This window comes from Elaeis guineensis, chromosome 12, assembly GCF_000442705.2.
Source record: "Elaeis guineensis isolate ETL-2024a chromosome 12, EG11, whole genome shotgun sequence".
NCBI classification, from domain to species: domain Eukaryota; kingdom Viridiplantae; phylum Streptophyta; class Magnoliopsida; order Arecales; family Arecaceae; genus Elaeis; species Elaeis guineensis.
In genome coordinates, this window is record NC_026004.2 from 87,418,482 (window position 1) to 87,443,122 (window position 24,641).

The 24,641-nt window shown below is 31.8% G+C and overlaps 1 protein-coding gene and 1 pseudogene across 2 annotated transcripts; one reads left to right on the forward strand and one right to left on the reverse strand.

Annotated features, from left to right (window-relative positions):
- LOC105061165 (dolichyl-diphosphooligosaccharide--protein glycosyltransferase subunit DAD1) lies at positions 1-9,599 on the reverse strand. Of its 2 annotated transcripts, none has more exons than XM_010945130.4 (6): positions 9,459-9,599; positions 3,661-3,777; positions 3,478-3,525; positions 481-568; positions 352-395; positions 1-272 (listed from the first exon to the last, which is right to left on the reverse strand). In XM_010945130.4, exons 2-6 carry the CDS (start codon positions 3,742-3,744, stop codon positions 189-191), a joined length of 348 nt encoding a protein of 115 aa, XP_010943432.1. In that variant the 5' UTR covers positions 3,745-3,777; positions 9,459-9,599; the 3' UTR covers positions 1-188. The 2 variants fall into 2 exon arrangements, with proteins under 2 accessions (XP_010943432.1, XP_010943433.1); XM_010945131.4 differs by having other exon boundaries at positions 3,661-3,765; positions 9,459-9,597.
- Positions 8,261-24,641, forward strand: part of LOC105061182 (dolichyl-diphosphooligosaccharide--protein glycosyltransferase subunit DAD1-like) — a 23,352-nt pseudogene continuing 6,971 nt past the window's right edge.

Here is a 24,641-nt window from a genome sequence, read left to right on the forward strand (position 1 = left end):
TTTCTCAGAAAATATAGCCTCTTGAAGGTGGCGATGATCAATTCATGAAACAAAAAGTGCAAACCATCGGACATGTAGATCATCAGGTTTATACATGACGAAACGATAAGATGTTTTATCACTTTGAAGTCCGACGGGAAGTACCAAAAACAATTCTATGTCTCATGGTGTGCTAAGATATAGTTTTCCTATCCAAGGAAGTTCATGATGACAAGATGGAGCACTAGATTGCAGAGAACAAAATCAGCATACGGTCGTTCTGGTGGTAGATCCTGAGATAGATCATTATTTATTAGTTCATAATGTTATGTGAAGCTTAAAGCGAAATTTTTAAGTTCTAGCAATAGTTACCTTAAATTCTTTATTTTCTTTGTTGACTTGAATTCGAAGACAAACTGCATCATCATGTGAGGGTGCAAAAATAATTAATTATCTTAAAAAGAATAGCAAGAAAGAAAGTATCTGAATTACACTTCATACCTGCAAGTACCGCTGTACCTACACAGAAGAGAACTCCAGAGAGGAAAGAGTTAAATGGAAATGATCCAACTACTCCCATATAGACAACCTGTTGCATTACAAAGTACCATAATAAGCTGTCATACAAATTGACAACTGGTCAGCATTATTATTATGTAATACATTTGTTCTGATAATCCAAATATCATCAATGAATTTATGGTTAATAATTATTAAAACTTCACTGTATCCTTTATTTGAACATGGAAAACATATCACCAAGCTTGGGAGAAACCTATAAAATATGAAATGCATGATCTATCATAGATCATTGCTTTATCAAGAACAGTTGTCTGTTACACGTTAATTTTATGATCCTAGATTGCCGACATACCTAAGAACAACTTGATGTCCAACATGACTGGATTGCCTTTAGTGGGCTTAATTCACATAGGCTTTGATGAAAGATTCAATTAGTCTAAAATCAAAATATGGAGGAAATATGGATATTGAAATTCAGTCTGATGATCTATGTTGGGAAGCATATATCATGTTTAACATGTTTGAGGGATCATGCATCACAAAAAAAAGAATTAGACCTAAACAAATGCTAAGTCAAGATCAAACACCTAATAGCACTATGTTTAACCTCATGTTGGATCCAATGTATCAACATGCAACTGTCCCATATGGTCCAAAAGACACATCAAAGGAATAGGAAGTGAGGAAACTTGATAGCAGACAAGTATTGGTAACTATCATAGTTAGTGCAAAATTTTTTTTTTTTAAAAGAAAGTCGCGAAAGGAAAGAATTTTTATCATGAACCTTACCAATAGATTTAAATTTCCCGATCTCATAAAACTTAACTGGACTACATCTATGATATCTAGCCCATTTCAAATAATACAATCCACTAAAATATAACCAAAATCACAATCAAAGCAGCACTAGCATTAAATGCCTAGGATAGAGAACTTAGAAATAGCCGCAAGCTTACGACAAACATATTGTTCTAACCAAGTACAATAGAACCATCCTAAACTGCCTAGTTCGAAGCGTATTGAGCCATATTGATGGAAACCAGAATGGTTCTTGCAAACAAAATAAGAAAGCAGCAATAGAGGGAGAAAGGGAGAAAGAAAGAGAGGAAGAGAGAAAGGAGACAAAGGAAGAGAAGGAGAGTGGCAGATGGCCGATGGAGGACTACAGAGCATTTTTCTTATTTTGAAAAAATTAAGTCAGTAAGAGATTTGCCAACTTTAATTTAAATTTTTGAAAATAAAAAGAGACCCCCTCTAGAACCCCTATTTCGAACAAAACAAAGGAACCAAAAGCAAAACCCCTCCTCCACTCCTTTGTGCAACTCCGCAACCCAACATTGGACGTCCACATCATTCCTCTCTTCCTCTCTCCCTCCCCCCTCTCCCTCTATCTTTTCCTCTCTCCCATTGTCTCTCTCCCCTGCCCTCTCTATCATTTTGGGACGTGCTCCGTAGGTCTTCTCCCTCTCTCTCCATCCCTTCCTCCTCACCCTCTCTATTTTTTCCTCTCCCATTCTTCCGCTCCCCTACCCTGTCTATCATATCAATATAGGCCCCACAAGGAACGGCATAGGAGTGTACTGAATCATACAATCGAGCTATCGATCTAAGCCCCTGCACCAGCTCAGTGATCCTTGGTTGTAACTTTCAAGCCTTGGTTCCAAATACATAGCAAAAGTTTAGCAAACATTATAAATTAATAATGACTTGAATCAATAATGACATTTACAATTTAATGATCAATCATATGCAAAAGAACATTACTATTGCATATACAAAACAACATTACTACTGTATGATTCAACCATGATATTTACAATTTACCGATCAATCATTCACAAAGTATCACCATCAACATTGCATAAGTAGATTTAGACACACAATATCCATATATGATTGAAAAAATTTGTCATAAAAATAGTTTAATTCTTCAATGAACAATCCACTCATTGATTTTTCTTTTCAACTTTCAACTAGGACAAATAAATCAACTTAAATCACCCCCATCAGCATCTCAAATAACTCCACAAAAATCAAGAGAACAAAGATTCTCCAAAAAAAAGCCCCACCTAGTTTGAGATTAACTCTTTTGCAAGATTTTGTCTTTTTCCTCGTAGTGAGCTTATCTTTCCCCCGAGAGTTAAGAATGACCTTCAATAATTCATCTATCTAAACTTAAGAAACCTGGCATTTTAAAATTATGCAGAAGACAACCAATAATGAAATACTTAATCTTCTTGATAACATCACGGATTCACTAAACTACTCTTGTGTTAGCTTTCAAAGTCATATAATAAAGATAGATATCTCTCACTAACACCACAATTTCTAACTTAATTGTTAGAACATGGCTGAATGAGGATACAAGCTATTTCTTTCTTTGTGAAAAAAATTAATACCTATCTTAATTCTTTCTCCTACACATTGCTGTACATTAAGGAATACCAACCTATTCATAAAAGCAACAATTTCCTTCTTGGTTCGCCATAATTAAAATATAAAGAGATCATGTTATTTGATGAAGATAGTCATTTTAGACTTGCTGAACGATATAAAAAGATGTTGCCTTCAATGGCTAGGTGCTGCTCTTTGTATTGACAAACTGATTTAGTCAAGAAAAGTACCACCATCATGGCATTCAAAACCTCGTTACAGAACTAATACTTAATATTATTTTTTATGAATCTTGTGGACCATAAATTGGAGACATTGCTTTAAAATATAGGATGGTATCCACATCCTCATGAATTCAATGGGATTATCCATGGGGACCTTAGCATCATGTACCATAATTGATTTTAATATTCTTAAATAATTTTATTAAATTTGAAATAATATACAACACTAAAATCAAGATTTATTTTCAATTTTTTTCCATTTTGGAAAGAATGATAAGCAAGACCTATATCTGAAAGAAATGAAGAGCAAAGCAAAACTTTTCATATCATATATGGTGAAAATGGTATCCGCTCATACCTGAATTACAGCTGTAACAATAGCATACACCACGTAAACATCAATAATCTGCATTGTTTATCAATGACGAAGATGCAAATCATTTTCTCTATCTTAATGAAGCAAAACTGAAAAAGCAAGATAAATTATAACAAAAAATATATCAAATGACACAAATTCGTATATAGAAACAAAAATAGATACTTTGAGATTAGTTGGCGTAGCAGCATAAGCAGTACGGAGAGAACGAATGAGCATCTGAGCATCACTAGAGGTGGACTTTGCCATTCTCAACTTCTTTTCTGTTTCCTAATAAAACCACTAAAAGTAATGAGATAAAAATATTAGAGGTCTTTTAAACAAAAGACGAGAATTATTTAAAAAAGCAAGTAAGATGTTATGTTGTCAAACATGCCAACCCAAAAATAAAACTTTACCAAATAACATGCCAGCAAAAAATAATGTATAAAAAAATCCCAAAATTCATAAAAGTTAACAACAATATTGACTTTTTATTTACAAGGTGAACTTGGTAAAGGCTACAAGCTATAATGGATGTAATCAAATAACTTATCAGCATTGAGACATGGAGAATTTCTTTGATAGTAATAAAAAAAATCTAGATTCTACCAAGCACATCACCTAAAATATTCCTATCCTAGAATTGTTTATCAAATAAGAAAAGGAACCAGGTCATAGGTCAGCAGTTCAACCACCATGTCAACCCAGGTTGAACTATGACATCATGATAACATAATAAATATATTAACTATTAATTATCATATATAGAAAATATATTAAAACTATAAAAAAATACAAAAAAGATAAAAAAATTCAAAATTTATTAGTATTTTCCTAGCAAGTACATGCAATCTCTTATCTCCACAATAACAATTTTTAGCATCACCACCACTATATTTCTTTCAAGTTATCAAACAATGAAAACTATATTCAAAGTACATATAACCATAAGCAGAGAATATGAGCAAAATTAATGCAAGCAAAATAAATCCATGTTCACTGAAATAAAATTACAGTTCTTTTTTAATCTGCTATAAATGATTAAGTTATACATAAACCATCAATTTGGAGACTGCTTCATGGTAAAATTGAAGAAGCTTCACAGTTAACAATGAACAATTCAATGCTTAACTAACAAATTAAACTAATAAACAGGGTAGATGAGGAGCTCACTGTTGCTGCCCGTCGGCCTACCAGCAGGGTCCTGCAAGCTAATTTAATAATGAACAATAAGAGCTAAAGAGAAGCTAAGAGCCATGGGACTTTCGGATGCTAATTTCACAATGATGAGTCCCGAATATCATAGGATAGTAAAATCAATAGATAGCCAACAAAATTATTGTTGCTCTCCAGCCTACCACCAGACTCCAGTGAGCAAGGTGGAGAGAATGAAGGAGATCCTCATTAAGATCAAGCTTTATAACTAGATGTTTGATATAAATTCAATGATATTTTTTCCCTTAGAACGTAGAAAAAATCGTTGTTTAGATATTTAAGAGCAATTGTGCTAGGCCAAAGGATAGGAAGGCAGAGAGTCATCAGATTAATAATTCAGCAAAAACATCATGGTCGCACCAGTTTTTCCCAGCAAACACGTGATTATAGAACATGATTTTAAGTTAAGAAGGTAGAATTTATATCTGGATGTCAGGCATGATGGGCGGGCGGTGCAACTAATTGTTGCTATCCCCCCATCTGCCATCAAGATTCGATAAACCAGGTGGGAATAGAGAAAGAACACCAGAGGAAGGCATGCTGCCTTCATCCAGCCAGCCACTAGGATCGGGCAAGGGAGAGAGGGGCTGGGAGAGGATAAGGGAGAACAGAGGAAGAGAGAGAGAGAGGGAGAGGGAGAGAGAGGGCACTGAAGGTTGTGATGCTTACCTAGGATGGCTGGTGGCTGACGGTCGAGAGAGGGAACTGAAGGTTGTGATGCTTACCTAGGATGGCTGGTGGCTAATGGTTGGCCGCCAGCCATCCTTTCACACTGTCACACAATATGTGGGAGAGGAGCGTTGAGGATTCTAGAGGTGACGGTTTATTTGGTTGAGTAGAGCTGGGTTAAATGGGCTGCCCAAGGATAACAAAGAGCTAGGCAAAAATATTCATAGTTGAAGCCCATATCGACTCTATGGAGCCAACCCCTAGCTTCTTCAAGCGGGGTGGGCATGGCAAGTCTAGGAAACAAGAGAGACCACCCCCTCCACGAAAAAAAAAAAAAAGGAAAAAAAAGGAAAAAAAAAACTAAAAAAATATCCTCTAGCATGGTGATGAGATCCTTACTACCGAAAAAATCTTCAAATTAACAACTAAGGGGAAACAAAATTCATTAAACTGGAATTACAAACTGACAGTCATGACTTTGACATCAAACAAAAATCAGCATTCCAATTAACATACTAAAGATCAGACTTCCTAACCACCATTTTCTTTTTATTCTTGTCCTTCCACTGCATTTTCATTTTGAGTTGTTACCCCCTCATGCACTGATAGATTAACCAATGTTAATTAAGTGAGATACCTAAACAATTAAGAATTCATTTTCAAAAGGTTCCTAGTTTCTTATAGCAATAAGAACATATTTTGAAAAAGGGGAAGGACCATATGTAATTCTTGTCAAATCTCACAAGTTTTAGATATTTTGCATGCAAATAGCAGAGATAAGAACAAAAGAAGCTATGGCATGGAAATTTTCTTTATATTAAATGCCTTGTGATTCAAAGCAAAATTTATCATAAAGTTGTCCATCCCAAGAAATTTCTAGTGTATGAAGAAGAACTTTGTCAAACCGAAAGAATACTCAAGAAACCAAGTCCCAACACATAGTTCTTGTGAAAGGCTTCTATTATTGTTTTGAGAATCTTATTTTTCGCCAACCAATATGCCACATCATTGGCACATTCTACAGTCATTTCAAAACATCAGTTGTTATGTTAATGATCAACATTCCAAACTATTCAAAAATGATGAAGAGAGGACCTTAAATGGTAGGGGCAAACTGGCTAACTTCCACTGTCAAGATCATTGACAAAAATAGGTTCAATCATTATATATTCTGCTCCTCATATGCAACCTATACATATATTTCTAGTTGTATAATGTAGATTCACTGCCTCAAGCTGAAAGTACCAATTTTCAGCATACAATATATTAACATGCAAGTGAAATTAAATAGAAGGGTACATTAAGCTGCTACATCTAAAAATCAAAAAAAACATATTACTCCTATTGTTAACATCTAGATGGAAGAAAAGATATTAAATATCCATGTTTTTACCAATTGATGCATATTACTAATTAACTATTCACTGTACATATATACCAACAAAAAAGCTTGTCGAGCATGAAAAAACAGACACAGCTCCCCCCCCCCCCTTTCCCAGATGCAACTTGGAAGAGAAATAAGAAGACAAATGCAAACTTCTTCCTTTTCAAGAAAATAATATTGTGAAACCAAAAGGTAACCAAAAAACAATGCCAAAAGAAGATTTTATTTGCTGAAATCATTTTTTTAATTCCTATCATTGACAATGCAATCAGTTTTTAATGCCTTTAGAAGATTCTATTTTCTGAAATCAAATGTAAATGAAATCATTGATAATGATGATTATGCCAATATACAAGGAAACACAACAATTTTACTAGTCTTAATCCACCAATGCAAGAGATTAGGAGAAAAAAAGGGTAACCTCTTGCTTCATTGAGATTCAAAGCCAAGTCTTAGCTAATATCTTGAGCACCATATCGTATCAACTCAACTAAAATTTGTAATCACATTGAAAAATCTAATTAAATAATATACCAAACAGAGGCAAAATATGAAACAATCAAAACTTTCCCTGCATCAGTAGCTTGAAGAAACAAATCATAGAATGAACCGTAACATATCCATACAGATGCAGAGAGGAGTTTGTATTTCGATTAGATGAGGGAATTAAGCAAGATGTTGCATAGGTAAAAGTGGCATCAGTTAAAATCCACAATAGACAAGTAAAAAAAAAAAAACATACATACTACAGTATCAAGATATAATCAATCAATAAATGATAAAAGTTTACTTTATAAAAATGCTTTCAGTACTTTCAGGGTTATCGAGACACGTCCTAATGGAAAGAAACATATCCTGACATTGTGCGGCCCATGAGCATGAGGCATTTCTTTCTAAATGAGAAAGCTTTTATATTTATAAATTCATATTAGCATGCGAACAACCCACAATTGGAAGATGCGGCATCTGATAGCATCTAAAAAATAATACTCACCTAAACTGCATAGAAGCACAAATTACAGGGCATGGATAGTCACTGCAGCTCATATTGTACAATTGTGGATTGTTCACAGATGCCAACAGTCTTCTCATCCAGCTCAATCTGTTTTACAGATTTTACAGAGTATCGGACGTAATTACTCACACAATGCAAATTTCATCCAAAAGTTTGCTTTCTTCTCTCAAAACATGCTGACAAAAGACCACCAATCCAGTCAATGTCCTGATCAGTGGCTAAAGGATCATCTTTGTGATATTTAGCTTCATAGTTTTCAATGGATTAAAAGCTTGTTTAAATGCACATCATTGTTTGAGGATAACCCTGCCAGGAGGAGTCTGATGGCCATGGACTACCCTATCCTAAAAGGGTGAATCACCATTTGCAAAGGATTTTTTGATATCCATTAAATCTCTTGGTTGCAAAACCTTTTTTGGGGCACATACACACAAACAGGCACACATAGCAAGGCCCCTCATGTAGGTTTCATGGAATCAAGTACCTTAAGAACTGCCAAGATGGGGATCTTAGGCGATATGAAGAGGGATCAAAAGGTTTTGCAGGATTGTAGCGGAGTGGTGGCGGCAGTGGCTGTGCTGACAGCTAAAATGCTATGGGTCCTGATAGGAATGGCAACAAGTAGGGTACCCACAAAATTTGCCACACTGGTATCCGAACATGTTTAAAATCTTACTACCTTAAAGGCTTAACCCATGTAGAATCTTGCTACCCGAACCTGTCCCAAACCCGATGACAAAATTATCTATAAATCCCAAACCCATCCCACTAAAAAATGGTAAACCTACCAGGTACCCAAAGCCGCCCGATTAACCTTTACTCTGGTTAGGTTATTTGGGTACCTAAAGCCACCCAATCAACCTGAACCAGCCTAATCAATAAATAAATTAAATAATTACTCACATGCCATGCTGCTTTTGTGATGACAATCTATTAAAGCCACACCAACAGATTTTGATGTCCATAGCTACTGCTAACCATTAAAAACACAGAATTTAGAGAACAACTACTATGTTTTCCTTAATTCCCATATGCAATGACTAATATATACATCAAATAGAAGTGAAGAAATTATTTTTTTAACTAATTACAAGTTAAAAGTACACCAGCCCCCTCAATCAAACATTGGTTTCTCTGATTCCGACCATGACTCTTACTCAAGCTTTCAAAACAATTAGACCACCTCCTATCTCACAAAGCTAATGTTCAGAAAGTAAGGAAAAGCACATGTTAAACCATAAGCCTTGAGTCTGTCACTCTCGTCCCGTGGTGGCCGGTGTGAACTACCACGACACGCATTTGGCCCTCCACATAACAGTGACAGTGCAGAAAGGTGGAACTTAGCCTCGTGCAAGTCCCAGAGCATGGATTTGGTATCATATTCACATTATCATGAGAACGAAACTCCATAAATTGAAATTTTTGGAGCCAAAGAAGAATCCTTCCGATCAAAAATCCCCCAAACCCCACAAAATATCATGCCTCTGCCAAGATTAAAAACTCAAAACCTCAAGGCACCGCCACAACTCTAACAAAATCCTATATGCTTGAGAAAAAACCCCAAATGGAACCTAGAAAACCCCTCCGATCCTCTCAGGTGCTCTCCGTCCCCCCAGATCTCCGAAAATAGAGAATGAAATGGAAAGAAAAAAGAAGCGAAAAGGAAAAAATAATGATCTATGTAGGAAAAGGTCTTACCTTTCAATTTTTTCCGTCTTTCCTTTGTTCCGTTGAATTTTCCAATGTTTTCCCCCCGATTTTTCCCCTGTTTTTTCCGTCCTTGGAGTATCAACGGGGCGGCAGCCTCGGAGGGGCCGAACTGGGAAGCTGTGACGATCGCTAGGGTTTTATTTCTTGGACTTTTATATATAAGAATTTAAAGGGTATAAATATTTTATCTATCAATCTAAAAACAATGTTAACCGTAGCTTATTGGTTTAAGCTTTTGGGTAACCCATGACTCCAAATCCGCTGGTATTTTAATTTTAAATTCAAAACTCTTCTCCAATCCTACATGATATTGCTAAATTGATTCTATTCTTCTCAAATCCTATATGATATTGCTAAATTGACTCTATTAAAATTCATGATAGATGGAATATTCAAAAAAAACTATCCAACTATCTTTCCAATTTCAACCCGAGCATACTGTAAATTTTCAAGGTAATACATTTACATTATAGATAAATTATACCTCTTTATCCTTTAACATTGATATCAATGCAGAATTTTTTGGAATCATCTTGTGATTCTACTTTGGCATTCAGTCCTCTCTCTCCTTTGTAGCCAATCTTTGATTATATACAAATTTGTTGATATATCTTTGTACATGGCATATGATGCAAATCTCTGCTTAAATTTTAGAAGCTAGTTTACCCGAATTAAGATTAATTATCTATCATGATATGTGTAGGCTACAATTAAGGGTATAAATGGGTCGGGTTAATTAGTGATCCGACCTGACTCATTTAGATCCGATATAAACCATTTTAAAAGACTTGTAGGATTGGACTGGTTCTAAAATTGGATCCATTTTATTTTTTGGATCGAGTTTAGATTTACGGAGTTCCGATCTAATCCAACCTGTTTGATTTTTAGATTGATTTGAATCTTCTACTCAATGACCCAACCCAAATGGACCTGACCATTTGCTTTGCTTTCTAGAGAGCAGGGAAGAAAGTATAGGACAAAACAAAAGGCTATGTAATTTGTCACCAAAAGGGTCAAGGTCTCTTGGATCAATATTTCATTATACCTATGATATATATTTAAGATATCAAGTATATGTTGTTTTGTTCTTTACCTATATACAGTATTTCTCAGGGCCATCAGAAGCTCCTCATCCAAGACAATATTATAGTCATACTGATATTTGAAATTTAAATAGTAGGCTGCACAAAAAATAAGAATAATATTGATTAAGAACAAAGACATTCATAGCTTATTCAATAAAGAATAAGTAAGAGTTGAGATTCAAATAAATTTTACCTCTCAAGTATAATTCTTTTTCCATTTGCGTATCCCATCTGTCCTCAAAGATACACAAATATGGTGCTATTTTCTTTTGTCCTACTATGGCTATAATCTCTTCTTTACGTCTACTATCTATAGTACTACATACAAGAGCTCTACTATCTTAACCATCTTAAAGGATATTGCTCCGAAAGATAATAACCTAAGAAAGGAGATGAATTGGGTTCTTTAAAAATTTCAATTAAATCAATAATCTAAATAATTTAGTACTTCAATTTAAGCTTAACTTGAGTGATTGTGTAGAATTTATATGTGCAGTAGCGGATGTAAATTAATGAAAGCAAAGCAAGAATATAAAGTAAGCAAGATAAATCATAAATATAAGATAATTTATAGTGGTCGATGCAACCCCACACATATGTCCACTCCCTAAAAATTTTTTGAGAATTTTACTATAATCTTCCTGATTACAATGCGTATGTTTTATCCAAACTCACAAACAAATCTAGTTGATTTTCTAAGATTACCAATCAAAATCTTACATCGATTATTTTTCGGACTTATAATAAATCTAGTTAATTTTAAGGGCTCACCAATCAAAATCTAACAAATTCAATTTTGGCCTTGGACGGGCCTAATCCCTAAGTTTCTTTTCTCCAAAGAAACTGGTAAAGAAAACAAAATACAAGATATAATTTTCAGCACAAGTAAAATAAAACAGAAAAAAAACTCTTTGAAGCTCAAAGAAGTGGTTGATGTATTACTCAAATAAAGCTTAAACTTCTCTTTTTGATACTTGAGAGGATGTAGAAGATGATGAGGATGATCACACTTGAAAGCTTTCTCAAATCTATGCACAAATCTCTCTCTTTTTCTCTTTTTAAAGATATGCAATGAAGCTCTCGTTAAAAGAAAAGTTTTCCTCTTTAATTTCTTTTTTCTTGCTTCTCCATTTGATTCTCTAGCTTTTTATAGTCTTAATATTAGTTGGAGGAGTTTTGGCCATTAGGAGGTTTGGACTAGCCGTTGAAGTAAAAAACTAACTATTAGAAATAATTCTATATACTTTTGAAAATTTTACAGAACTAGCCATAGGAACTCAAGTCGATTCGGATTGGACTCAAGTCGACTCGAATAACCTTTGAGTCTGTCTTTCTAAAAATATTCTTCTTTATCTTTTTTTTGCAACTTTCACTCGGATAATTCGAGTCGACTCGAGCTGCCACTCGAATTTCTATGAGTCTATTCATATTTTTGCAAGTCTACTTAGATTTTCTATCATTTTTTTTGAGTCAACTCGGACGATACTCGAGTTGACTTAAATGCATGCTAATTGAAACTTTGATATGCCATAAATTTTTTTTTTCTATTTTTCAGTTTGAGTCGATTTGAATAAAATTTGAGTTAACTCAGATAATAGCCAACTGAAAAATTCTAAATATTTTTCTACATGAGTGGCTTTTTGACTTTAACTTTTGAAGGCTTCTTCTACTTTAATTTTTATGATCTTTTCCATCACGAAGGCTTCCAAAAACTTCTTATTTGAGTTTTATTTGAGCATTTAAAATCATTCTTTTCTTTGACTTAGCTTCTTTTGAGGAGATTTCTTCTATAGATAATTTCTTCATTTTAGGCACTTGAAAAATCCTACATTCACTCATGAACATATAATTAGTATCATAGTCAGTCAAAGTTTTAAAATCATTAAAGTCAATTATAGGATCAACAGAGTATCTATTTCAAAAATCATTAATCAACATAATATCTCAATATGTCATCCATCATTAGTCCTTACATATTTGGGAGCCCTCCATTCATTAGAAGTCATCATAGCACTCAAACCAAACTTGTTATCAAGAAGGCTCTTCCATACTATATAATTAGTGGTAAATCTTGTCAATCCTGGCATGAGCAGCTTCTCTTGAATATATTTTCTCATAAGAGCAAGTAACCACGTGTGATTGTAGATATATTTCGATATTGCTTATCCATTATCTACTATGAATTTTATCTTAGATAGCATCTGATATCCTTCATCATCAAGTTTATATAATGTACTGTATAAGGGGTCCAACGTAGATGTCGCTTTTCCAATATCATATCCTTTCAAGTTTTCATGTAGTTTATCCCATTATTTGTAACTATTTGGATGATATACTCTTCATCAATGTCATCAAACTACATCCTCACCCAGCCTAAAATATAATTAGAGTCATGTATTTTGTTTGAAGCATTAATTGAAGCATGAAAAATGATCATCCTATCATAATAGACTGAGAAGTTGATGATACTCCTCGTAGTAGGCCTAGACCAACCATTACATATCAATGTCACCCCATTAATGTTCCACTCCCTTTTATAACTCTCAATCCAAGATTTGATATCTGTGAGTTGTTGTTGCCAATATGATTCATATATCTCATAAGATATAAGATGATCAATATCTATACCAACTTTCTTTACTATACTAATCATCGATAAAAAATACATATTTGCCATTGTCTATGCTGGAGCATGGCTAAAGTGAAACCAATTGACAATTGCCCTTTCTATTTATTTTTCTTATTCTTATTTATATAGTCATTAATTTTTGCGGTTGTGTAGGATCTAGATCATGGATGGTGGGACCTCTTGAGCTCTTCTTCGATTTCTTCCCAAATACACCAAATAATAACTTGATTGAAGATGATTCCATCCTTAAGGATTGACTCCTCTCTAATCCAGCAAACAGATAAATGTGAATGTGTTTTTTTCCTGCACCAAGCCACCACCCTTCTCAAATTGAGAGCATCTAAAATGTACTCTATCCCTCAATACCTCTTCATATTGCCATTGGTCCTATCGAGAGATCCGAATAGCCTCTCATAGATAAGCTGCTTTTAAATCAATCAGATCAAAATAATAATAATCATCAGCTAAGTGAACATATGCTTGAGATGTTTGATGATCAAGTGCTTCCCTTCAAGCTTTAAATGCTATCTTCACCCCCTTTTTTTTTCTATACATGGTCCCTCATTATCGCTCAAACCTCTGTAGATACCTTTGGATCCTTCTGGACATCACTAAATCCATCCATCAAGTATTGCTTCAATTGGATGACTCCATCTTCTCTATTTTCTAGTCCATAATAATTATATTTTTATTGACACCGATTCTTTCTCATTTTTTCGAAATAATATCTAATATTCAGATCCTTCTGTTAGTATCAAAATCTATCTAATTTTAAAAAATTTATGAAATTAATAATTATGAGGATTTAGAAACTGGATTTAAGTTGCATATTCTATATCCATACTTTTTCAAATTTATTATAATTTTTTAATTTTTTTGTTAATTCATATTAAATAATAGTTTAAAATTTTTTAAAAGTTTGAAAATGCTTGGAGATTTTAAAATTTATTAAAATTTTGAAAAAAAATACTTGGAGATTTATATTATTTATATTCAATATTTTCATTAATTTTCTAAACTTTTTGAATAATTATGTAATTAATAATCAAAATTTATTTTGTTACTTTACATAATTACTAAAATTCATCAAAGTAATGAGAAATTAAATTTAAGTTGTTTATGCATTTATGGTATATGTAGTTATCTATCCTCTTCTATATTTAGGATTCTTTATAATTTTTAAAATATACTTTTATAATTTCCAAATATTTTTATAATTAAACATATTTAATTTAATTATTTATTATATGTATGATATTTAGTTATCAACCCATTTCTATATTTAAGATTTTTTAATTTTTAAAATATATTTTTATAATCTATAAATATTTTATAATTAATAAAATTTCTTTTAGTTATTTATTATATTTATTATGTCCAATTATCTATCTTTTCTAGGTTTAGAATATTATAATTTCTAAAATATATTTTATAATTAATAAAATTTATTTAATTATTTATTATATTTATTATATTCAATTACATAACCATTTCTATGTTTAGGATTTTTTATAATTTATAAATATTTTATATGTAATATAATTTATTTAAATTATTTATTATATTTATTACATCTAGTTATGTACTCTTTTCTAGGATTAGGATAATTTTTTATAATTTTTTAAAAGTTATAATGAATTTTAATTTTAATTATTTATTATATTTATTATAACTAATTGTTAATCCATCTTTTTGTTAAGGATTTTTTGTAATTTATAGAATATATTTTATAATTTCTAAATATTTTTATTTAATTATTTTTTATATTTATTATGTTTAGTTATCTAATTATTTCTATGTTTAGGATTTTTTATAATTTATAAAATATAATTTTATAATTTTTAAATATTTTATAATTAATAAATTTTATAATTATTTATTATTTTTATTACATCTAGTTATCTATTCTTTTCTAGGTTTAGGATGAATTTTTATAATTTTTAAAAATTTATAATTAATAAATTTTATTTTAATTATTTATTATATCTAGTTATTTATCCATCTTTATGTTTAAGATTTTTTATAATTTATAAAATATATTTATATAATTTTTAAATATTTTATAATTAATGAAATTTATTTTAATTATTTATTATATTTATTACATCTAGTTATTTATCTTTTTCTAGGTTTAGGATATATTTTTATAATATATAATAATTCTATAAGTAATAATGGTAGCCCTACATTTGATTTTGATAATGTCAAAAAAGTTTGAGGACAATTCGTGATTACTAATGATACTTTTGAAGATGATTATAGGAATTCTCATCATACTTAATGATTTATTTATCCAAGAAGAAGTTCTCTCAAGTGAATTCATATTTCTAAGTCAAAGACTTTTATTTGGAAGCAAAGAAATTAGGTTCAATATGAAATAATTTAGATAAATAGAAAATTAGTTTAGAAGGACCTCTCAACAAGCTCAATTATACAAAAATTAAGTTTGAAAAAGCAAATCTAATCTGAAGTTTGAATATTGAAAGCTATCTACAATCAATTTTGACATGCTTAGCATGCCTTTGAATCGACTGAGTAAGGAGCTTAACCGATCTAGTTCAGTTCAAAAAAAAGATAGAAAGAGTTAAAATTCAAAAAATCTCTCTTAGTTGATCAAGACAAGATCTTAGCCAACTCTAGCATTTGGATAGTCGACTCAATCTCAAACTTAGAATGAAGATAGAAGGATAAAGATTCAAAAAAATTTTCTAACCCAGTAAATATCTTAGCTGATTAAGACTGAAGCTTAACTGACTTATAGAAAAAGATAGCCAACTCGGTCTCAAAGGTAGAAGGACAAAAAAAGTAGCATAAATTAGTAAGTTCTCTGAGCCGGTCTAAAAAGTCACAAAATTAGCCGATTAAGAAGAGAATTGAACTGAAGCAGTCTTAGGTAAATAGAATAAATAAAAAATTAAAAAAATTACATCTATTATCGAGCCATCTCAAAAATTTTATTTAGTCAACTCAAAGTTTCAGATTAGCCAACTCAGAGCCTAAGTGAGCCGATTCACAGAATTCTAACAACAAAGTGGCTAGTTTTTATTTTTATTTTTTTCAATTGATCAAAATTTATTTCTAATGGCTATTTTCAAGTTTTCAATAGTTAGAACATTAATTGTAGATAACTTTAAGGTCATAAATGAAAAGATTTCAAATGGGAACAAAAGGATAAAGTTTTAGAGAGTTTTTTTGACATTATTCTTTAAGCTATTAAGTGGAACTCAAGAGAGAAAGTAGAAGGAAATTAAGAATACATTTAATTTAATCTTTCTTATATTTATTTAACTTAAGAGAGAAAGAGTGCATTAATTTGAACCAACCATTTTTGAGCATAAGTATTGAAGCCTTTATCAATCCTCTCTCAAGCATTCTAGGAAGAAGTTAAAGCAATCAAGATCTCAGCTACTTTAACTTCTTTTAGAGTTGAAAGAGTTTTATTATTCTAAATTTTAAATTCTTATATATCTTACTTTATTTATTGTGATGAGTTTCTTGGATAAAAAAATTTATGATTGGTCCAAATCTTAAGTTGGATATTGTAAGATTTCAGTTAGTATCTCCATAAAAATCAATTGGATTGATGAATTTAAAAACAATTGGTTATAAGATTGGGATTGGTGATCTTGTGAAAACCAATTATATTGGATTGTGAATCGAAGAAAATTATTGGACTATAATCTTAAGGGGTTGTGGTTGAAATTTTCAAGTAGATTGACTTGAAAAGTAGACGTAGGTACTGAGTTTAGCATCAAACTACTATAAATCTTATATATTTATGATTATACCTTTGTGTTCATCTTTTATTTTCTACTAAGTACTTAAATTTATTTTTGGGCACAAGTTTTCAAATTAATCGTTAAAAAAATTCAATTTACCCCCTCTTGGATTGCCTCCTTTAGAAAATAAATAAATTTATTTTAATTATTTATTATATTTAATATATTCAATTATCCATCTATTTTTATGTTTAGAATTTTTTTATAATTTTAAAGTAAATTTTTATAATTTTTAAATATTTTTATAATTAATAAAATTTATTTAAATTATTTATTATATTTATTACATCCAGTTATCTATCCATTTCTCTATTTAATTTTTTTTATAATTTTTAAAATCTATTTTAATCTTTTTACCTCCTTATTTATTCTTTTGAGAGTCTGTGCTCTCTCTTCTCATTATAAGTATTACCTACTTTAACTTGAGTGTTAGACTCTTGATATCTTACTATTTTAATGAATAAATTATTACATGGACTAATGCCCTATTTCAAATTGTAGAGCACATGTGTGGTAGATAATAGGCATCCTCATATGATTTTAAATTATTTGAAGATAGGGGGCAATATAGCAGATAACTATTAGACTAGTCCACTAGAGCTATTCTATCTAATAATTACATATTTTAAAGGATTGAAAAAACTTAAACCAACCAATCTAATATGATATGTTGCAATAACTTTAAACCAACCATTAATTAGATTGATCGCAATTTTGATATCCTTATTATAATGAAAGTTAAAAAGTAGTAAGAAAAAAAATAATGACAAAAATTTCTTAAATAATAGTTTATCAATTGAAAAATATTTACAAGTTTGATGATAAGTAAGCATGAAATATAGAAACAAATGATGGGGGTAGAAATTCTGCTAGCAAGCCCCATCAATTTTATTGTATGAATTCTATAATCTCCATTCTTCTCCCTTGTCAGATAAGGCTCGAGGTGCTCAAGAACAATATCGCCATCAAAACTTATAGCATAGCTCTTGACTCTCGGTGAATATGGTGGCCTTGAGAGACTGAGAGTTAGTGTGAATATTTATATAGCCTATAAGCAATAGGAGGTTATGGACTTATGGGATCCAACTGCATATTAAGTGCTATGTTTTTTTTGAACATATTATTATTTCAAATCACATCAATCCCAAATGAATAAATTTTCATGTTGAATGTCGGCCACACGAGGTTCTCATTTTATTTTTAACTTTCTATTCTTTCAATGAATATGTATCGATTTCATCCTAAAAAAATTAGTTGTTTGACTCTTTGTTGATGCATGCACATCATTGTTTTTTGTAAGATTCATCTTTCTGTGCATGATTTTTCTTTTTAGAACTTTCTTTTCCATCACAGTATCAATCTCAGGCTATCACCACATAGTTGTACTTTTAGGCTGTCATCATGCTTTTAGGCTATCACTATATCGTGAAGATCAATCATTCTATCATGTAACACATACAGCTCAGACTCGCATAGCCAAATCTCGGATAACATCTTGCATAACCAAATCCTGGATCATGCACAATCAAATTTTAAAGGTCCAAATCTGAGTACTTTGAGAGTTGTATGGGAGCGATTGAACGAATGGGGTCGAAAGAATATAAATCAAGTGATAGCCCAACTACCCGAACCCGAGAGGCAAAAATGGCCTCTAAGATTTCAACCATTCTTCACCTCTGCTCTTCTCTAATCTCTCCTCCCTCCTCCCTTAGTTTCTAATTGGAAATCCAAATGCCTCTCTCCTCCCTCCTCCCTCCTCTCCTCCCCAAGGGGTCCTTCCTCCTGATCTTTGTGGGATAATCAGAATCGAACTTCGATGCATGCTCCTCCTATCTCCCCCCTCTCGATGACAATGCCAATGGTGACACATCAACGAAAAATTGTTAGTACTTCAATATTTTTTTTCTCCGAGTAATGAATCGAAGGAAAAAAAAAGAACAACTCTAGATGGAGATGGTTGTATCAACACGTGATCCAACCAAGAAGAAAGTGGGACAATCAGACGGGATGGTCATGATGACCCCCATATCGCTAAGACCTAAATCACTACACACACACATATAGATATACATATATATATATGTATATATGTATATATGTATATATGTATATATGTATATATGTATATGTATGTATGTGTGCGTGTGTGTATGCATGCGCACGCGTGTGTATCTTGATCGTTAAACAAACCTTAAGTTATTATCTTTCTACTTTTGTTATCCTTGCAGCTGATAGAAAATAAATGGCAAGCAGTTAGATGTGGTGTAGAGAAACCTTGCAGGGTGTTTATTTAATAACTGATATTTGAAAAATCAAAAGAGTGACAATGCAATGAAAAACAAATTTTCTATAGGTTGCATTTTATTGGGGCATAAGGTAGTCCGAAGGCGTAGAATAAACCTTAAACATGCCAAGCAACTTTTAGAAAAATAGCATAAATGAGTAGTAGATATGCCAATCAATGCTCTTTATGGAAGGTATAACTATTCCAAGAGAGCTTTGTCAAAAGCTATTCTTGCCACAAATACTTCAATTATGCCAGCTTTATATTTTGCAATAAATAAAACTATCCTTCGCTTGTCTCCTTTTAAATGCTTGTACTTCTAGTTGAACCACTCTTAGTTTTTTTCACAATAAAGAAAATCATTGTTATCTTTAATTGGATTATAAGCAATGGGATATTTTCTTATGACAAAGATGAATTTAATTCAGTCTCCCTCAAACACCTTCCAAATTTTATTTGATAAATTTGTGAAAAAAGATAAGTGACAAAGTTGAGCATCTTATTTACCCATCCGATTAGAGAAAATGCCATTAGTTTAATTTGAAATTGCACAAAGGTAAGTCTCATTTAAGATTTATAGTGGAATGGAGAGCATTACATAATCTTCATTCTTCTACATGCATATAATTAGCACACTCAGTGATTGCATAATTATTTATCTGAACAAAATATCCAAAAAAATATATGATTGAGGTATAGATGATCAGGGTAGAAAGATCATCTACCTATCTTATGCCAAAAAGTAATCTCATTCCTCATACTACAATGAGATAGCACTATTACTTGTGATGGATAAGAATAAGAATTTTTAGCCAAACTAAAATAGGTATAAACCTTCGGAATAACTATACCAACAGGCATAACTTTCACTATTCCAATTTTTCTTTTTCTCCAACCAAATGCAGCCATACGGTCTTTGCTCTCTCTAGATAGGCATATATGGTCAGGTTGTCAACAATATTTCTCCAACAAGTTTAGGAAGATAGAAGTTTATAAAGAAAAATTCATGCAATATACATGAAAACCATAGATGGGAGGTACTCGAAACTACTCTTGCATGAAACAAATGAGTGATGATGAAATGACCCAAATCTCTATATTCCTTGATTGATGGCTCATAAATAAGACATCATTGTTTTATGAACAGTGTTACCTAGATGATAGGCATATCTGCATCTTAGTCAATTCCTCATCCCATCATAGCTTCAGTTTCATATAGAACATCTAAGCTACCATATAAAGAACATAAATTGTACCTTCAAACAAAAATTTTTTTTTTTCAATTTTTTTGGATTGCATATGGAAAAAGAAAAATTTTATAAATTCTAGGTCTAAATTTGCATTTCTTTTGCAAAGAAATTATCTTTCTCAAGAAATCAATACTATTTATTTCAATCCAAGAAAGAAATCCACTCGTAGGAGTCAATTATATGCATATAGATGGACGGGGGGTGGTTTCAAATCTCTTTGTCGGTTTATTTGGCATTCGATTCAATAAAAACTTATAAGGGAGGCCATAGATCAGGTGGATTTCTTGAGCAAAATTTTGGCTTTCAGCGATTAGATGTTTCAAGATCTCATCTTTTATATACAAATCATAAAAGTTATAGAAAGAGAAGGAGAGGAGGAAGAAGAGAACAAGCCCCTAATAAGATTCTCTCCACTAATCTAAAGAGTAGAAGAGAGAAAAAGATCAAATAAAAAAAATCATAAGATAGGATAATGAAGGAAAGAGAAAGCATCTTGATAATTTACATAAAACCCCAATTGGGATCCAAAGAGAACAAAAAATCAAGAGGGGGAGAGAGGGAGAGGGAGAGAGAGAGAGCTGGCCTATCCAGTGTCGGTGGCCAACTTTTGTAGTCCATGGCACTATGGAAGAAGAAGAGCTCAGGATGGCGATATGTCGTTGGAGTGGATAAAGTTGAAACCTAAGCCCTAATCCCTAATATTCAATGTAAGCTTGATGACATATATTAAAATCGGCTGGTTTGAGCTTTACTAAAATGAGGACTTCATTTTTATTTTTGAGAAAAATTAAGGGAACACCTCTCTTTTGCACTCATTTCTCCATACTTCAAAAATTTCTAATTCGATCTTTTGAGTTGCCATACTGGCCTAATATAGTTTTGCTATTCATCTCCATTAATAGAGTGATATCACATGATAATTTAGTATCCATACCCATCATATGATCATTTAATTTTTTTTAAGATTGAAAGATTATGGACATTAGTTGTATAGAAACCTTAAGTTTGAACTTCACCAACTTGAGTTGGTGGAGCATCCACCACCCTATTTACATCCATTTCAACAATCTAAATGGTGGCTAATAGGAAACACCATGTGGATTAAATTTGATGGAGTTAGATAAGCAAAAATAATGTAATCTTTGTCAAATAATATAGAGTTCGGTTGTGGTGAATTGCACAACAAAAATAATTTTTGGTAGCAATTTACTTATGATATTTTTATTATATGCCACTAATTTTTTTATTATATTTTGATAAAAATATCGCTATCTGTCAATAAATATTTTTTTAATAACAGTACTTTATTATAAATATCACTAAAAATTTATATTTTATGATATATAACTTGAAGTACGAAAAATCAGAACTGCTATTATGGCATTTAACTAATATGCTGGTAAATAATATCATAATTTATGAAATTTTAAAAAATTATCACTAAATTTTAAATTATTAATTTTTATATAGAGCTTGATTTAGTCATATTAATCTCATAAAATATGATATTATACATATATATTTTTAGCATTATTTATTTAACGACATGAATGTATGTTAATAAGTTAAATAAACTATATTTATATGCTAATAATATAAGCTATAGTTTGATGGCTAAGATAAAAGTTTTGATCAATATTTTTTTGAAAATACTGATAATTAATTGCTCACACTATCTTAAGACAATACATAAAAAAGTATCATAAAAAAATCGATAAAGATATTTGCAGTATTCTTTTTGGCCCATAATGGTACTTAAAAATATCGCTAATGATCATTTTTATTATAGTAACCATATGGATTAGATTTGATAGAGTTAGATAAGCAAAAGCAATGTGATCTTCAAGATAGAGTTCAGTTGTGGCAAATTGCATGAAGTAGTATAGAGATGAAGATCAAATAGATAGGATTCAGTGAAAATATGGATAGACATGCTGAAGCCCTAAAATTATATATTAATATAAGTAGCAAGTCAAAAGGCATGGAGTGACATAGTTTGCGATTACATCATATTAGAAATTTATGGATGCAAACTGTCAAAACCATTAAAGATCATAGAGATGGGGATGGTTATAGTGATCAATAAATAGTTTTTGATCTATTTTATATTAGATGACCTTTTTTCTTGCCTTGTTGTAAGTCATTGCTGACTCATACCTCAAATCATTGCTTCTTTATTCTCATAATAGTACCTTCATTTTAAAAAAAATAGGCATATTTTCAAGTCAACAATTAAACAATCACCAAAAAAGACTAACTAAAGTCAAACATCCATGACACGAGAATCATAGCTTTCAAAAATTCATATAAAAATAATCAATGCTCAACATCTATAATTTATAACAAAATTATTAAAAATTTTAATAAAAAAAATTATTTTAGATTCAAACTTCAACTACGATGATTAGCAGCTTGAAATGCAATTTTTCTTAGATGTCCCTTATGCTTAGAGCTATCGAAGATCAAAAAGAGCTCATTATCTTAAGTAACACTAACCTCAAATACCATATCATCGCCAAAAGAAGGTAGAAACCTTGATTACTAGGCTCTAGAATCTAGCAATGTCAAGAAGCTTCTAATGATTCTTTATGAGTGAATAGCTTTACCAATTTTAAACATAGGAGACAATTTGATACATGGATAACATCAAAACAAGGTGTAGAGCAAAAGAGAAGTAATATTGTAATCTGATCAAATAAAGAAGAAAAAAAATTCTTTCAATCAACTTACCTCAAACCTTTCAAAATTGTCATTACCCACCACTACTAATTATTTTCTCAAAATTGCACTAGCAAGCCCTGTCAATTTCACTGTATGAATTCTAGAATCTCCCTTCCTCTCCCTTCTCAAGTAAGGCTCAAGGTGCTTAAGAATAATATTGCCATTAGAACTTACAGCAAACTCTTGACTCTCGATAAATATTATGGCTATAAGAGACTAAGTATTGGGTGTGAATATTTATATAGCCTATAAGTGACAGAAGATTATGAACTTATGGGATTAAACTATACGTGAGGTGCTATATTTTTTTCGAACATATTATTATTTCAAATAGTATCGATCTCAGACGAATAATTTTTCATGTCGAATATCGGCCACGTGAGATTCTCATTTTATTTATAACTTTCTTTTCTTTTAATGCATATGTGCTAGGTTTGTCCTAGGAATATTAGTTTTTTGACTCCTTTTTTATGCATACCCATAGTTATAGTTTGTAAGATTTTTTTTCTCATGCATGATTTTTTTTCTAAATTTTTTTTTATCACGATATTAGTCTTGGGCTATCACCACATGTGAGTGCTTTTAGGCTATCATCATGCTTTTAGGCTGTCACCATGCTATGAAGATCAATCATTCTATCGCACAACACCTACAGCCCAAACTTGTGCAGAGCCAAATCTCACATCGCATCACGCACAGCCAAATCATCGCATAGCCAAATCCTAGATCGTGCATAACCAAATCCCGAAGGTCCAAATCTAAGTGCTCTGAGAGTTGTGTAGGCAGATCAAATGGATGAGGTTGAAAGAATATAAATCAAGTGATAGTTCGACAACCTGAACTCGAGAGGCAAAAATAGCCTCTAGGGTTTCGACCATTCTTCCCCTCTGCTCCTCTCTAATCTCTCCCTCCTCCCTTTCTTCCTCCTCTAGGTTCGACCATTATTCCCCTCCACTCCTCTCTAATCTCTCCTTCTTGTCCCTCCTCTCTCTCCTCCTGGAGCAATCCTTCCTCCTGATCTTTGTGAGGTAATTGGAATCAAACTTTGTTGCATGCTCCTCCCGGCTCCTCACTCCTAACCATGCTCCTCCCTCCTAATGCCGATGGTGACACATCAGCGGAGAAAGCTCAGTACATCAATTTCTCATTCTTCTTCCTTCCAATAATGAATTGAAGAAAAAAAATAGGATGAGTCATGATCGGGACTGCTATATCGATGTGTGATCTAGCCAATAAGAAGATGAGATGGCCGGAATGGAGGTCGAAAGCATATTTCGGGGTCCCACACCCATCTCAGGTGCTGGAATCTCAGAGGAATAGGATGAAATGACTAGGATAGTCCTTGTCCTATTAGGAGTTAAATCATTGAATATTTCAACCTTCTCTTTTCATATTCTTTTGAAGAAACATTTCATTTAATTCT